General features: G+C 35.7%; 1 protein-coding gene and 1 long non-coding RNA gene across 8 annotated transcripts in view; one reads left to right on the top strand and one right to left on the bottom strand.

The window, feature by feature from the left end:
* Window positions 1-15,948, top strand: part of MME (membrane metalloendopeptidase) — a 96,918-nt gene that overhangs the window by 35,980 nt on the left and 44,990 nt on the right. For all 7 annotated transcript variants that reach the window (XM_032262769.1, XM_032262805.1, XM_032262822.1 and 4 more), the window contains 5 exons: window positions 680-760; window positions 859-954; window positions 1,061-1,179; window positions 3,081-3,146; window positions 15,248-15,382. In XM_032262769.1, the coding sequence (XP_032118660.1) occupies window positions 680-760; window positions 859-954; window positions 1,061-1,179; window positions 3,081-3,146; window positions 15,248-15,382 (497 nt within the window). The remainder of the gene's footprint in view (window positions 1-679; window positions 761-858; window positions 955-1,060; window positions 1,180-3,080; window positions 3,147-15,247; window positions 15,383-15,948) is intronic.
* LOC116539673 overlaps window positions 1-15,948 on the bottom strand; it is a 34,861-nt gene that overhangs the window by 1,794 nt on the left and 17,119 nt on the right. The gene's annotated exons all lie outside the window — the stretch shown is intronic.

The following is a 15,948-nucleotide window of genomic DNA, read 5'->3' as shown; positions in this document are numbered from 1 at the left end:
GTAAGATGTTACAAAGATTTACCTTCCCAGCGTAGGCATATTCTAACCTGGCTAAGACGCTCTCCCTGGGAAGTTAGCAAAGTCTAGACAAGTCGCTCCTATCCTCTGTTCCCTGTTCTCCTAGAAGTTGTTTTGTAGAAACAAAACAACTCTCCTAGAATTTGTTTTGTAGAAAACCAATTTTTACTACTTTTTAACATCCAAACAAGTAAGACAATTCAATTCATTCATTTGGAGCATTAAAAGTACAATCACACAGATAATTATTTTCCAGCTATCAAAAAGACTATTCATATTAAATTCCAAATTCCCTGTATTATTGTTTATTTTTTTAATCTCAATTTCAAGAAAAGTAACTGTTACCTATGGTAGAGCAGTATGCATCACTGTTCATTAAAAAAAAAAAAAAAAAAAGATAATCTATTCAAAAGGACTTTCATCTAAGTTGGCTGATTAAACTGACTCCCAGTTCTGTGCTAGGAATGCTAATCTGGTAAGGGGTTTGGTTTTTCCTATAAGGTTTTGGAACTGGGGGGAGGGAATGAATGTACCTCCAGAAAAGCAAAGTACTTTAACTGAACCCACCTTGCAAATGTTAATTACTGCAAATGAGCAATTATGTGTGCATAGTGCAAATGAGCAATTATGTTCATGTATTTTATTAAATGTCATATTTCAGATGTGCTTCAAGAACCCAAAACTGAAGATATAGTAGCAGTGCAGAAAGCAAAAACATTGTACAGGTCTTGTATAAATGAATGTAAGTGCTCTTCATTTGATTTCATTAGGAGTACGCATATATTGGTGCCAAACTATGTCTAGACTTCTAATTGAATTTATGTTTATTGTTTTCAAAAGCTGCTATTGATAGCAGAGGTGGAGAACCTCTACTCAAACTGTTACCAGACATATATGGGTGGCCAGTAGCAACAGAAAACTGGGAGCAAAAATATGGTAAGGCAATTTTCCTACTTAAAAAATCCATGTAAAATTTATGTTATTATAATATCATTAATGAATTAAAGCTTCTAAAGATATATTTTATCTTTTATTGCTTTAGGTGCTTCTTGGACAGCTGAAAAAGCTATTGCACAACTGAATTCTAAATATGGGAAAAAAGTCCTTTTTAATTTGTTTGTTGGCACCGATGATAAGAATTCTGTGAATCATGTAATTCATGTAAGTTTGTGTGGCAAATAACTAAAGTTATCTTTAAATTGTAATAAAACTTCCACACACATTGTTGTTATTGATACTTAGAAATAATGCTGTTTTCAATTGAATTAAGCAAGGAGGTGGTATATTCATGCTCTGTCCCTAATACCTAGAGTCTCAATTTTGAAAGTATTTTCTTAATGCTGTGTTTTAGACATTCTCCTCTTGCTTCTGCTACCTCTATTTTAGATACCTCTCCCTTCACAAAACAAATGTTAAGAAGGGCTCCAGGCCCCTCCTATTCAGAAAAAGTCTCTGATTTCTTTGTATATTACTTGAAAGGAGTATACTTTGGTTTATAGAAGTAATGCAGGCCTGGAAACCAAAAAACAATAATTGCTTTTGAAAATAACATAGAAAAGGGATTTTAAACATAATTTTTTTTCTCACTAAAGAATATCTGTACTTTTCTCCTCAATTAAAAGAAACAAAATGCCTTTCTTTTAAAATGGATTTATTTTATTTTTAAAAATGCAAACAATTTGATTTAGATGTCACCTAAGACTAGATTAATGAATATGTTTGGAATGTACTGAAAATTTTAATGAGCCTTTCTTTCTTTTTCTTTCTTTTCTTTTCTTTCCTTCCTTCCTTCCTTCCTTCCTTCCTTCCTTCCTTCCTTCCTTCCTTCCTTCCTTTCTTTTTGTTTCTCTTTCTTTCTCTCTTTCTCCCTTTACCTCTCTCTCTTTCTCTCTCTCTCTCTCTCTCTCTCTCTCTTTCTTTCTCTCTCTTTTTATTTCTTTCTTCTTTCCTGTAAAAGGAATTATACCAAAAGTTGCAGGTTACCAAATTATATCTGTGCCCCTATTGCGTAAATCTTTATGGTCATTTTTATATAAAATTTTGAAAGGAATTGAACCAAAATCTCCTGCAGTGGACTCTCTCTCTTCTGAAACTTTCTCCTTGCAGGATCACCTTGAGGGTCAGGGGGTAGGGAAGGATCAGGGCTCTTCATATGGAGATATCTTCTGGCTCTTACCATCCCAGTTCTTTGGGTTATGTTTCTTTTGTATTGGCCTAGGCTCTCCACTGCTGCTAGGATTCTGTCTTTAACCCAGAAATGCTCGGTTTGGCCTCCACACTCATGTTGCCATGCAGTGAGTAGGAAACAATCTCACAAAGCTGCAAGTATGCCCAGGCAGCTCTCACTTGGGTATTAAAGATGGACCAGACACATTAGTGCAGAACTGAGTTTCATCTTTTACATACTTAACTGCTATCTGGGTCTGCTGAAGTTCTTCTGAGCAGAGCAGCTTTGGGGAGAACCAAGGAGAAGGTGCCTCCATTCCCTTAAGGTAGAGAATCTTAAACATTTTCTGGCAAGAGTTGCATTAGTGAAAAGGTTCTGGAGTTACCATAGAGGTTTTCCACTCCTCCTCCCCTTCTCCCCATCCACCCACATCAACTTGAAGAATATTGACCTGCTCCCACCAATGAGAGTGGATCCCAGCTCAGGGTGAAAGCAGATGAGAATGTTCCCAGGGGAGCACATTAGAATCTCAGGAAGCTGGGAAGTCCTGTGAATATGTAATTTAGAAATTCCCACGTCCTAGAATCTAACATGTTTTTGTTCACTTGCACCTTCTGCTCTGCATTAAAAATCTCTCCCAGTAAATCGTTTGTTCATTTTCTTTGGTTTTCCTTAAATATCTGCAGCATAGTCCTCCAGATTATCTAACTGCCCATTAGTATAACACTTGTAAGTAGTGTAGAAACCATTTCCTAATTTTGTATTAACTCAGTGTCTGATAGTTACCCCTATAAACAGCAGACTAGGATCTTTCACATACATAAATAGCCATGCTTGTATTTTTCTAACTTTTCTATATTTGCTGAACGATTTATTTTATGTATATTTTTTATAGGTTGACCAGCCTCGACTTGGCCTCCCTTCTAGAGATTACTATGAATGCACTGGAATCTATAAAGAGGTAAAAAAAAAAAAGACAATAACCAAAACCAAACCACAGACCCATCTGGTATAAACTTATATGTAATGAAAAAGATGAAGCCAAATTTAAATTTAGCCCTCTTATGTTCTTCATTCAGGATAGGCCCTTAAAATCACACATAATAGTGAGCGGTCTTTGATAGAATGAGCATTCTCAGTAGAATGAATTAAGGAATTTTACAAAACTAGGAAACTTGAAATTCCTTATTTGTATCTTGGTTTTTAGTATTTAAAACATATGACCTATTTTGGAAAAATTAATTTAAAATATTTTAATCCACCTGTAAACTGGATTATTTAAAAAATGAACAGATTTATCATGGACTAGGGTGGTGCCAGTGAGAACCAGAGTGGGTCAGTGAGAGATATAGTCTGCAGCATCCTTATGGAAACTTCTGATTTGACTTTCAGAGAACAATGCAGGTAGAGATAGCGGACTCAGACAAATCTTTGCAGTTACCTTGTGACTCTAACATTGGCCAGGTAGCCAGTGGGCATCATACCCCATAGTGGACGTTTGGATGTTCTGGAATGTGTTCTTATCGTCTCACAACCTTGCCTTTCTTGAGCTGACGTTCTCGTGCTCTTCTTACAGAACTAAGGAACAACAGGAGACAAAACTAGTAATCTTACACATCGTTAGATATTGGGGAAAGGTGTTGGTTCTACAAAGGTTTTTCTTATAATTATTTTGTAGCTGAAAAGTAAGTTATCTTTGATGATCCTAATGGCTCACAGTGTAGTGACATAAGTAAAATTAGTATATAAATATGTTTATGATTGGCATTTATTTTACGTAATTATGAAGTTCAAATAACATGGAATGAATTCACTGTAAGGTATCTTTTTGAGTGACTGCATAACACCAAAATGAAGAAAAAGATATATTATCAAAGGCCACAGTTAATAGCACAGATAATTACATTGGTGTGGGATATTTGAATTCAGTGCAATCTAGTTACTGTGTGGGGTCCAGTTACTGGCTTTAAGAGCTATGCAGCTGCATTTTGTTACAGATTTGAAAATAATTGAGGTATGTGGTTCACTACTATACATTTTTATCACCATCAACTGGGATGCTTTTCATATTTAGGATTGTGTTATTACATTGTATTTTTCAAATCTTAGGATACATAATTTTGTTACATTTTAATGTTTCTGATATCAAGGTTTGCCTGGCAGTCAATGTAGATATTTAAGGCAGTAAAAGGTTTTTTTTTTTTTTTTTTTTTTTAAGTTGTTAAGATGTTGTATTTGTGCATTTTATACTCAGTGCTGTCCCATAATCTAGGACAGGTCACAAACTGGCAGTCTTTGGCTCGAATCTGATATAGAAGCATTTTTGTTTAACCTGTAGGTTTTTTTAAAATTTTGAATTAGTTGCCAATATTTTACAAAATTGAAAGATTTCACTCGAGAATCCAGATTTCTTAGTAAATCAGTAGAATTTGAGCCCCTAGCTTGCATTCTTATATGGCAGCAATTGAGCAGAGTGGTGTTGTGGTTGCTCCTTTTAGAAAGGGCATTTGTTCTCCAACTTTGAACAGTCCTCTTCAATATGATTCATTGATTTATATTGACTTCTTGGCTCCTGTAGGCACTTGATTTTGCATATTAGTCTGGTCTTAGCTAAGCCACAGCAATAAAAACACTCACAAATATAGGAGCTCAAACAAGAGAGAAGTTCACTTCTGTCTCTCATGTCAGTCTGGAAGTAGGGAAGCTGTCCAGGTGAGGCAGGAAGCTCTGCTCCAGGGGAATGTCTGGCAGCCAGCTTCCTTTTATGCCATTGGTCTAATGTCAACCTCTTCTAGTGTTTCTCTTAGTCTGTTTGGTCAAAGTTGTTTCACCGCTGCCCTGTTCACATGCCAGGCCACAGGAAAAATAAAAGAGGAAAAGTGGTAGACTGATGGTTAACTTTTGTGTAAATGGTGCAGAACTTGCTTACATTCCATTGATCAAACTGTTGTCATGTGGTCACAACTAAATATAAAGGAGGCAGGAAAATGTAGCCTTGAGCAGAGTGGCCATGTCTGTGCCTTGTTAAAACTTGATTGGCAGAGAGGAAGGTTGTATCTTTTAAAAGAGGAGCACATATACTGATGTCATTTAGCAGGCTCTGCCGCAGTTTACATTCCCTGATCTAGGGAATACTGTATTTGTGATCAAGTAACACAGTGGTGATCAAATCTAGAATTAGTAATGTGTTTATAGAGTTATGAGTGAGAAATCTGAGGCTCAGAAGTTTGCCCTCAACATTCAGCAGAACAGTAGTATAGTGGCAAACTTTGGTCCTTCTCTCTTTTCCATTCTATTACATTATTACAACTTCTTCTTCTTCTTCTTTTCCTTTTTTTTTTTTTTTTTTTGAAGTGGAGTCTTGCTTTGTCACCCAGGCGGCTGGAGTGCAGTGGCATGATCTCGGCTCACTGCAGCCTCCACCTTTTGGGTTCAAGCGAGTCTCCTGCCTTGGCCTCCTGAGTAGCAGGGTAATTTTTGTATTTTTAGTAGAGATGGGGTTTCATCATGTTGCTTGGGCTAGTCTTGAACCCCTAATCTCATGATTTGCCCACCTTGGACTTCCAAAGTGCTAGGATTACAGGCGTGAGCCACCTCACCCAGCTACAACTTCTTAAGAGTTGGTACTTAGTAGAGTCCTTTAAATGAGCAAATGATAGAGAAAACTCACTTGTACTGGCACTTACAGCCTGGAAGTTATTCTCAGCTTAAATTAGGTGCCCTTCAGCGATCTGAATCAGACTAGCAAACACAGCATGCTTCCTGCTTTCCTCCCCCTTCCATAACTATGTACTTTGGGTGACATCCTTCTTTCCTGCTAGCCTGAGATCTCAGAATCCTTATTAAGGCAGTGCTCCAAGCTGTAAACAACCTCCTTTCAGTGGAAGGGAGCTGCATATAAAATAAAGTCTATGTGTCATCCTAGAAATGGGTAATTATCTGAATATTTCTTCACCCTCTCCCTCTTTTTGAATGCATTCTTTTGGGCATGGGGGTGAGAGTGTGTGTAGGTACAGTAAGAATTCCAATGTTATCCTTATTCTTCCTATGATATTTGCTATTCTCTCCTAATCACTACCACTTGCAATCCTTTGGTTTCCCCTGCATCTCTGGCAAGCTATCAAATAAAAATTAATTCTAGTTTTTCCACTACTCTGCCATCTTTGAAAAATGTCAGCCACCTTAAGTATTTCTGTTTTGTGTCTTAATGCTTCATGAACAAAAAATGATGAGAAGTGTGGAATAAAAAGATAACCTTCAGTAGAGGAGTAACGAATCCGGAAGAAATCTTAGTATCAGTGTATCATTGGCCTTCAGTGATTTTCTCTCTTATAGGCTTTTATCTGTTTCTCCCTTTGCCTAAAACTTGCCCCCCACACACACCACCTGCCCACACTCTTTTCTCTATTATGGTTTGCCTAGTATCCAGATTTCTATATACTTTGTATTTAATGTCATTTTTTTCTACAAAACTATAAATTAAGTGGAAGCAATGCTTCCACTTCTTATCAACTATGAAAATAACCCCTACAATTACTAATTGTCCTTTGCTTTTTTTCTGATACTTACCTCAGTTTCTGGCCCTTAAATGCTACAGAATCAGTGAATGAATGATTGATGGGGAAGATGGTAGGGACAAGAGGGGAGAAAAGAAAGGACTCAATCTTTGGAAGCCCTACCTGTTTCCTTCCCTTGATATTGGGAAATATGGGCTCTAGAGCATCAACAGCTAATAGCATGCATTTCTTGAGCATTTTACGAACTATGTGTCCTCTTGTTTCTTTTCAATCCCCAGTTATTTCTTTGCTAAACTCAGTTTGCCCAAGGTATATTTATACATTCAATTGGTATCATACATTTGCAATTTATATTATTTCATGGAAAATAACCAAGAGAAGTTTTGAGAATTGGCATAGGGTCACCAACGTTTTTGCCAAAGAAAAGTGTCCTTAGACCATAGAAGGCAGGCTTCCTTGCCAAGCTTTGGTGTTAGCCTATAATTTTTAAACTTTATTGTGGGGTCGGCTTCTGCAGATATGCCTCAGAGGCTGAGTATGAGAGAGGGTCACACCTCCTCTTCAGTCAGAAGTACCCTAATCGTGGACCTCCTTGATCAAATTATTAACTCAGCCCATTTCCCCAGGTCTTTGATCCTTCCTTCTGGGATACCCAGGTCATCCAGAGGAATCATATTCCATAATCTTACAACCAAACTTCTTATCAACTATGAAAATAGACCCTACAATTACTAAGAAAGATCATTTCGCTTTACAGAAGTCCTTTTTTTATTTTGATACCCTCATAATGGAATTTTTGTGTTGTAATATTTTATTATTATTACAATCTAGAAAGGAAAAGTGATACAGAACTGCTCCGTCATGTCACTAAGGGGCCCACATTCACCATGTCTGCTCTTCCTAACAAGCTGTTCTCAAACTGTTCTCGTCAAGGAGCCTCTGTGCTGTATCTTTTGTTAAAGAAATGGAACCTGAGTTCTGAGGTATTCTGATTATCTGAAGAGATTACTTAATGACACACTGCTAACTCAAAGTACAGAAGTAGTGAGATTCAAAACAATTCTATTCCTTACAGGGATACAAATTTCTATGCTAGGAAAACAATACGAAAGATATGCATGGCCCAAAAACATAACCATTCCCATTCACAAAATGTTTAAATGAAACCATCCAGCCATTTTATGTGAGAAAGTTTTTATATGTTGATTCACTGAGAGCACTGAGGACCTTAATTTTCTTAAGAAATCACCCATCATCAGAAGAGTCTGAGCTCTCTGTTGGGAGTGAGTTGGAATTGATCTCAGAGCTTCCCTTTCTCTACCTTCTTAGCTTCTCAAGGGTAATTGTTATCTTACTTTGATCTCCTTTATAGGGAAGTCTGAAGGTTAGGAATCCAAAATAATTGAGCATAATTAGATAATAGATATGTTTATGCTCTGCACTGATGTTTGTCTGAAAAGAAGGAATAAGCTAGGCTAGTGGTTTCCAACCCTGAGGATTACTTTATTTTGTGCCAATTACAGGGTTCTGTGCAGAAACACCTCACATATACACACACTTCAAAAACCATTGTGATTTATTTTACTTGTATGTTTATATATCAACAAAATATTTCTTTGAGTAGAACATTTTAGTGCTAAAAGAAAAGAGAGAAAACCGCTGGGGCTAGAGTTGGAGAGCATAAGGAGGTGGGGAAGGAATTGGAGAGTAGAAGCTACAGGGTATACTGCTGCAGGGCATGGCACAAGAGGAGGCCAGAGTTATGAAGAAGTTTAGAGCCTTCACAAAATCTGGGTGATCATAAAAATGGAGACATTTTAGGGATGAGGATAGAGGACTTGGAATATGGGCACAATGGACTGAAGCCAGAAAGCGATGACCCAGAGTCTGTGTGCCTTGATCAGATCAGAAAAACCAGGAGAAGTCTCTACACTGTCTGTACCTGGGAAAGAGCATAAGCTGAGATTTGCCATCCTGTAGATGAGCAGGTGCAAGCCAGAAATGAAATTTAAAAAGAGGGGATATTCTTTGTCCACTTACACAGTGTACAAGCTGAGAGAATCTGTTCAGAACTTGAGCTACAGATAGAAGTTCCGAGGAAATATAATGTGAGAGAAACTTAATATATTTAAAATTTAACTTCATTAAAAAAAAATTCAACAGATCTTCATTGAGCTTATGCTATGTGATGGATACTTTTCTAGGCAATAAAGATTCCAAGGAAACAAGGTGCTTGTTCTCATGAAATTCATGTTCTAATAGGAAGAGATAGACAATAAATAACCAGGTGAATAAGGAAATAAGACAAATTGTGAGTGTTATAAAGAAAATAAATCAAGGTGATAGAATAACAAGTGACTGGGGTAAGGCATGGGTGATTCAGTTTGGCTTGTTTAAAGCATCTCTGGCTGCTGTTTGTAGAATGCGTTGTAATGGAACCAGAGAGATCAGAGAAGGCTATGTGGTGATTCATGTGAAAGATAATGATAGCAAGTCAGATAGAGAAATTTGAGCAGACCTAAGATAATCTTGTGTAGGTGGCTCTATCATTATAGGGAAACAGTTTGTGTACTTTAAACTGCTCGGCCAATATGTACTAGGGCGATATGTGGCAGAGCTAGTCTCACTGCATAACACAGCTATGACATGATAAGACAGACTCTGCAAGGGAAACTGCTGACCTTGCTTTGTCCTTTTTGGACACCAGGTGACTAATAGGCAGAAGGTTTCCCTCAGTCCAGTGATCTGTGCTTAAGAAAACAAAAGGGCTCTTTCAAATATGAGACTTAGTGAATATAATGAGAATTTTTGATATCAACTGAACTTGGTTTGTAAAAAGAACTAGATGCAGTCCCGCAAGCATGGAATAAACCTTATAATTTATAAAAGAAGTTGTACAAATCTTCAGGTTCTTATTGATAACCTGATGAAAGCCCCAAGCAGTCCCTATGCTAGTCCAAGTTTGGGTCCTCTTGGGTCCCATGTTTCTCCTGCTTTAGCGTCCTATTCAGCTGGAAGCTATTTTTTATTTCCAGTGCCCAGGAATGGCTGTGTGACTGTATGTTTGCAGTCTGTTGGAGGGAAGCAGGTATCTCTCTGCTGGCAACTGCACACCAGCTGACATGCTGCTTAAATTGAGAAATGTTTCTAAGCTTTTTTGATAGGAAATATGTCTTTCCTGCTTATTCTCCCTGTGTTTTCCCCTAACTTCTTGTGTAGCACTATTAAATATTCCCCAACATGAGTGGCCAAGAGTGCCACAGTTCTGTGATTACTCAGTCACTTCCTGCTCCACATTATGTAGGAAGATAGAACATTGGTAAGAGCTGGGTATCTCGGAATCTTTTGAAATAAAATCCCTGATCCATAGATAGTTGGCTTGCTGTGTTACCCAGCTATCAATCTGACAGGAGAACTTTCTGTTCCTCCTTGGGTCTTGATTGTCATTCATTAGGAATGATATTAAAGTTTGAAGGACAGTAGTCAAATGGCATTCATTGCTCTCTTCTTCTTTGACAAATCTGACAAACATCAGGTTTTTTCCAGGCAGGAAGAGCCTCATATCTAAAGAGGTAATTATACATATCATTACCTGATTCAACAAAATGAAGGTAGTCCTTATTAGAGTATCCATGATGTTGGGTGTTAGTAAATATCGTCTCATTGGTAGTGTGTGATTTTAAAATCCACAAAACTGCTATTAAATGGATTTTACCTAACTGTTTAAAATCGATCATCATCTTTGAAACTACTGTTATAAGTACTAGGATTTACAATTTTTGTTTTTTAAAGAAAAAGGCTACAGAAATGTTTTAGTGGATTCTTTTTCACATAAGGAATCATTGATTTGCTATATCAAAGCTTCAAGAAAGCTACCTTATGACTGTCAAAAATGAGAGCTGACTCTGACCTCTGTTGTAATAACTAATTCCTCTTTCAGTCCCACACACACAAAATTGAATTTCAATTTAAAAAGTATCTTGGCCAATCTATATATGTTGATTAATTTCTTCCCAAATCATGACAATTATAATCATTTGGCATTTTTCATATCTGGAAGTATCATAAGAAAGAAAATTAAAATCTTAGGGTAGAATCACATCTCGTACAAGGGATTTAGCATGGCAGTAACCTTAGAGTCTGACACTAGATAAATCTGGAAGTCAGGTAATATAATCATGATACTAAGACATATGTTTTAATCCATTATATTGGAGTAGCTACCAGGTAACGAAATTCATTAAAGGAAATAGTATATTCCATGTAGCTATATTATTAAATATTTGAGCATCCCAGAAGCTAGTGATACTGTATGCTTCTAGTTTCCTAAGAAATTTGACCAGTTTAGCAGACTAGAAGCATCATCCAAAGTTCTGTGCTTGCCTTACACCAAAGTTATATAGTCTTTAAATACATTGGTAAGGATAAAGAGACTGGAGCAGAATCAGTTGGTTGAATCAGCAAAGTGCCCAAGATGATTACTGTTACTGTTTTCTCACCTCCTCAACAGAAAAGCATCCCATATACAGAAAAATCTCAGTAGATTGATATTGGAAAATTAAAACTACCATTTTGTTTATAGTCAGTAGTAATTCCCTGCTGAAGGTCAATTGATTTATACTCTTTGGGAATATAGTTAATTCAAAACACTGTATGCTTATACTTTGAAATAGTTGGTCCCATGAGGTATGAACTCAGACCATTTATTTACTTCAAAGTGAAACAAAATTCTGATTACCTTTAAAAAGAAAAAAATTGGGTTACTGAGAATATATGTAAAATTTATCTTTTCATTTCTGTTATCTTAGTGATTAGGGTTTTATAAAAATATAATTTCAAGTTTTATTTTAGATTCAGAGGGTACATTTTTAGGTTTGTTACATGGATATATTACATGAATGACCCTATCACTGAGATAATGAGCATAGTACCCAATAGTTAGTTTTTCAGCCCTTACTCCACTCTTTCCCTCCACCCTCTGGTAATCCTCAGCATCTCTTATTGCCATCTCTATGTGCATACTTACCCAACATTTAGGTCCTACTTATAAATTACAACATGTGGTATTTGGTTTTCTCTTCCTGCATTAATTCACTTAGGATAATGACCTCTAGCTGCATCCATATTGCTGCAAAGGACATGATTTCATTGTTTTTTATTGCTACATAGTATTCCAGGGTGTATATGTACCACATTTTCTTTATCCAGTCTACCATTGATAGTTATCTAGGTTGATTCTATGTTGTTGCTATTGTGAGTAGTACTGTGATTAACATATCAGTGCATATGTCTTTGGTAGAATGATTTATTTTCTTTTGGGTATATATCTAATAATGAGATTTCTGGATCAAATGGTAGTTCTACTTTAAGTTCTTTGAGCAATCTCCAAAACTGCTTTCTGTAGTGGCTGAACTAGTTTGTATTCTTACCAATAGTATATAAGTGTTCCCTTTTCTCTGAAGCCTTGCCAGCATCTGTTCTTTTTGACTTTTGATAATGGCCATTCTGGCCAGTGTGAGATGGTACCTCATTGTGGTTTAGGTTTGTATTTCTCTGATGATTAGCTTTGTTTAACATTTTCTCATATGTTTCTTGGCCATATGTATGTCTTCCTTTAAGTGTCTGTTCATGTCTTTTCCTGCTTATTAATGGGGCTATTTGTTTTTTGCTTGTTGAATTGTTTAAGTTTCTTATAGATTCTGAATATTAGACTTCTCTTGGATGCCTAGTTTGAAAATGTTTTCTCCCATTCTGTAGGTTGTCTGTTGACTATGTTCATAGTTTCTTTTGCTGTGGCAGAAGCTGTATAGTTTAATTAGGTCCCACTTGTCAATATTTGTTTTTGTTGCAGTTGCTTTTGAGGACTTAGTGATAAATTCTTTCCCAAGGCTGGCATCCAGAAAGGTATTTCCTCTTTTGTTCTTGGACGCTTAGAGTTTGAAGTCTTACATTTAAATCTTTAATCCATCTTGGGGTAATTTTTGTATAGGGTGAAAGATAGGGGTCCAGTTTTATCCTTCTGTCTATGACTAGTCAGCTACCCTAGCACCATTTCTGAATAAGGAGTCCTTTCCCTGTTGCTTATTTTTGTCAACTTTGCCAAAGATTAGATGGCTGTAGGTGTGCTGCTTTACTTCTGTGTTTGTTCTCTATCCCATTCCATCGGTCTATGTGTCTATTTGTGTAGACAATGCTGTTTTGACTACTGTAGCATTATAGTATAGTTTTTGACATCAGGTAATGTGATACCTCCAGTCCTGTTCTTGTTGCTTAGGATTACTTTGGCTATTTGGGTTCTTTTTGGTTTCATATGAATTTTAGAATTGTTTTTTCTAACTCTGGGAAAAATGACATTGGTAGTTTGATAAAAAGAGTGTTGAATCTGTAAAAAAAAAAAAAAGTGTGTTGAATCTGTGTATTACTTTGGGCAGTATAGCTATTTTGATGATATTGATTCTTCCAATCCATGAGCATGAAATATTTTGCTATTTGTTTGCTTCCTCTATGATTTCTTTCAGCACTGTTTTGTAGTCCTCCTTGTAGAAATATTTCATCTCATTAGTCACATATACTCTTAATTATTTTTGTAATGTGTATGTATGCGCCTATTGCAAATGAGATTATGTTCTTGATTTGGCTCTCAGCTTGAACATTATTGGTAAATAGATATGCTACCGATTTTTGTGCATTGATTTTGTATCCTGAAATTTTTCTGAAGTTGTTTATGAGTTCCAGGAGCCCTTTGGCAGAGTTTTTAGGTTTTTCTAGGTATTGAATCATATCATCAGTGAAAAGAGATAGTTTGACTCCTTTTTCTATTTGCATGATTTCTATTTCTTTCTTTTGCCCAACTGTTCTGGCTAGGACTTCCAGTATGTGTTGAATAGGAGTGGAGAGAATGAACATCTTTGTCTTGTTTCAGTTCTCAAGGGGAATGGTTCCAGATTTTGCCTATTCAGTATGATGTTGGCTATGGGTTTTTTTAGAGATGATTATTATAATTTTGAGATATGTTTATGCAATACCTAGGTTCTTAAGGGCTTTTATCATGAGAGGAAATTAGATTTTATTGAAGGCATTTCCCACATCTATTGAGATAATCTTGTGGTTTCTGTTTTTAATTCTTGTTGATGTGGTGAAATCAATTAGGTTCTTAATGCAGATTCACAGATGGAAAATTGTTTGTTCTACTGAGTAGGAAATTCATGGATAGAGATCCTAGACAGATAGTCACAGCATTGGTAGAATATCCACGAAAAAACTGTTTACTTAGCATTTAGTGAAAGTCATGGAATATCAGCATATAAACCTCTGGACTTACAAATTGATAATAATTTTATACATTTCCCTTAAGTTCTTGCTTGATTGCATATTTCTATTTTCCTATTAGTTTTAGATTTGATTAATGGGTCATTGTAAATTCAGATGTACCTTTGCTCTCAAAGTGAATATAATATGGATGTCTCTTTCACTTCTAATTGATCATTAAGGATGTAAAATACTCTTAGAACTGTTATAACTCTTATAACTGATGTAAAATACTCTTAGAAAATGTTAAAGCACATTATAGCACACTTTATGGCCATTCTTTGTATTTACCCTGCAAACAAGTCTTTGAAGCATGGAAATCTCACCTATTCCTAATCACAATTGACTGCTTTACTAAAATTTAATGTGAGGTGGAATTGTAATGTATTTTAATTGCCAATAAGTAATAATGGCTAATTAATAGCAATTGGTTCAGACCTAACAAAAGTGGTACTCTATTTCCTAGAGTTCTTACCATTCTGAACTTGAATAAACCATTTATATATTCTGTAAAATGTTAGTAATACAACTATTCTATAGTTTACTTTTGCAAATTAAAATGTATGTGAGGATAAAATATAAAGAATTTGAGTTTCTAGAAGAAAGCTAATATCTAAATCTATGGTATCTTATAGTGAAATCTTACAGTAACAGGAGCCATTTGTGGAATTAACTAAAACCTACAGGTGTGTGTTGGTGGAGCTCCTGACAACACAGCCTCATAGAAAAGAAACTGCTTGACTCGAGGAGACAGATAAAAAGGAGTCTAATTATATTATATGAGTTTGTGGTCACTTTTCCATGAATAGTTGAGAAAATAATTATATATGAGCACAGAAAATCTGAGAAAAAGAGATATGGTAAAGAAATGCATTATTATTTATGGAAAAAAATTAGTATGTTATTGCTTATCAAGTGTTTTGCTACTCCATTCTAATTACGGCAAAATAACTCGATTGAAAATTGAAAATTAGGAAGCCGCCATAACCAAGTGTTTATACATTACTTAGTACTTTCACAGTGATACTTTATTGCTCTCCTTTAAGCTGTAATTCAAAGATATATTGACTGTCTAAGAATCTGTACAGGTCATTTCTTTAAGTATTTAGAAAAGGATTTTTCTTTTATTAAGGGTTAACTATTACCAAAAATTAATATTGAATTGAAAATAAATTTTAAATACTATGATGAATGTTTAGAAGGTTCTTCAACAGTTTATGCTATTTATTTCTTCTAGGCTTGTACAGCGTATGTGGATTTTATGATTTCTGTGGCCAGGTTGATTCGTCAGGAAGAAAAATTGCCCATCGATGAAAACCAGCTTGCTTTGGAAATGAATAAAGTTATGGAATTGGAAAAAGAAATTGCCAATGTAAAACATATTTTTTTTTCTGATACACTGAATAATGTCAACTGCTTTTTTTTCCCCTATCATATTTTAAGAGTAAAAGGTATAGCACTTTAACCAAGTAATAAAAATACATGGCTTGGTAATAGATCATTGAAAAGGAACTTTGAAACTAAAAGGACGTTTGAAACTAAAGAATTTTATAGTAAACTGGTTTCCTGACATTTAAAAGACACACTAAATTGGACAAGTATTAAACTAGGAACACTTAATTGCCTATTATAAGTGGATTCCATCAGAATTCTACTATTTACAGTCCAACTATTGTTGCATGCCCTTCAGACTAAGGGCAAATGCAAAGCTGTTTTAGTGTTTGTGTGTGTGTGTGTGTGTCTGTGTGTGTGTGTGTGTGTGTGTGTGTATCTATATATATACATAGATATATAGATATATAGTTACTTTATTTTAAAGTTTAAGTCACAGAGATTGTCTCTATTTCTTTGCTAAGAAGTATTAACCCCTGAACATAACCATGTGGCACTGTGAAACCACTGAGTTCAAACTGTCAGGCTGCTGAGCTGACAGAGGAT

Source organism: Sapajus apella, unplaced genomic scaffold, assembly GCF_009761245.1.
Source record: "Sapajus apella isolate SASKATOON/1434 unplaced genomic scaffold, GSC_monkey_1.0 scaffold4, whole genome shotgun sequence".
Classification (NCBI taxonomy): domain Eukaryota; kingdom Metazoa; phylum Chordata; class Mammalia; order Primates; family Cebidae; genus Sapajus; species Sapajus apella.
This window is presented reverse-complemented; position numbering and strand designations above follow the sequence as displayed.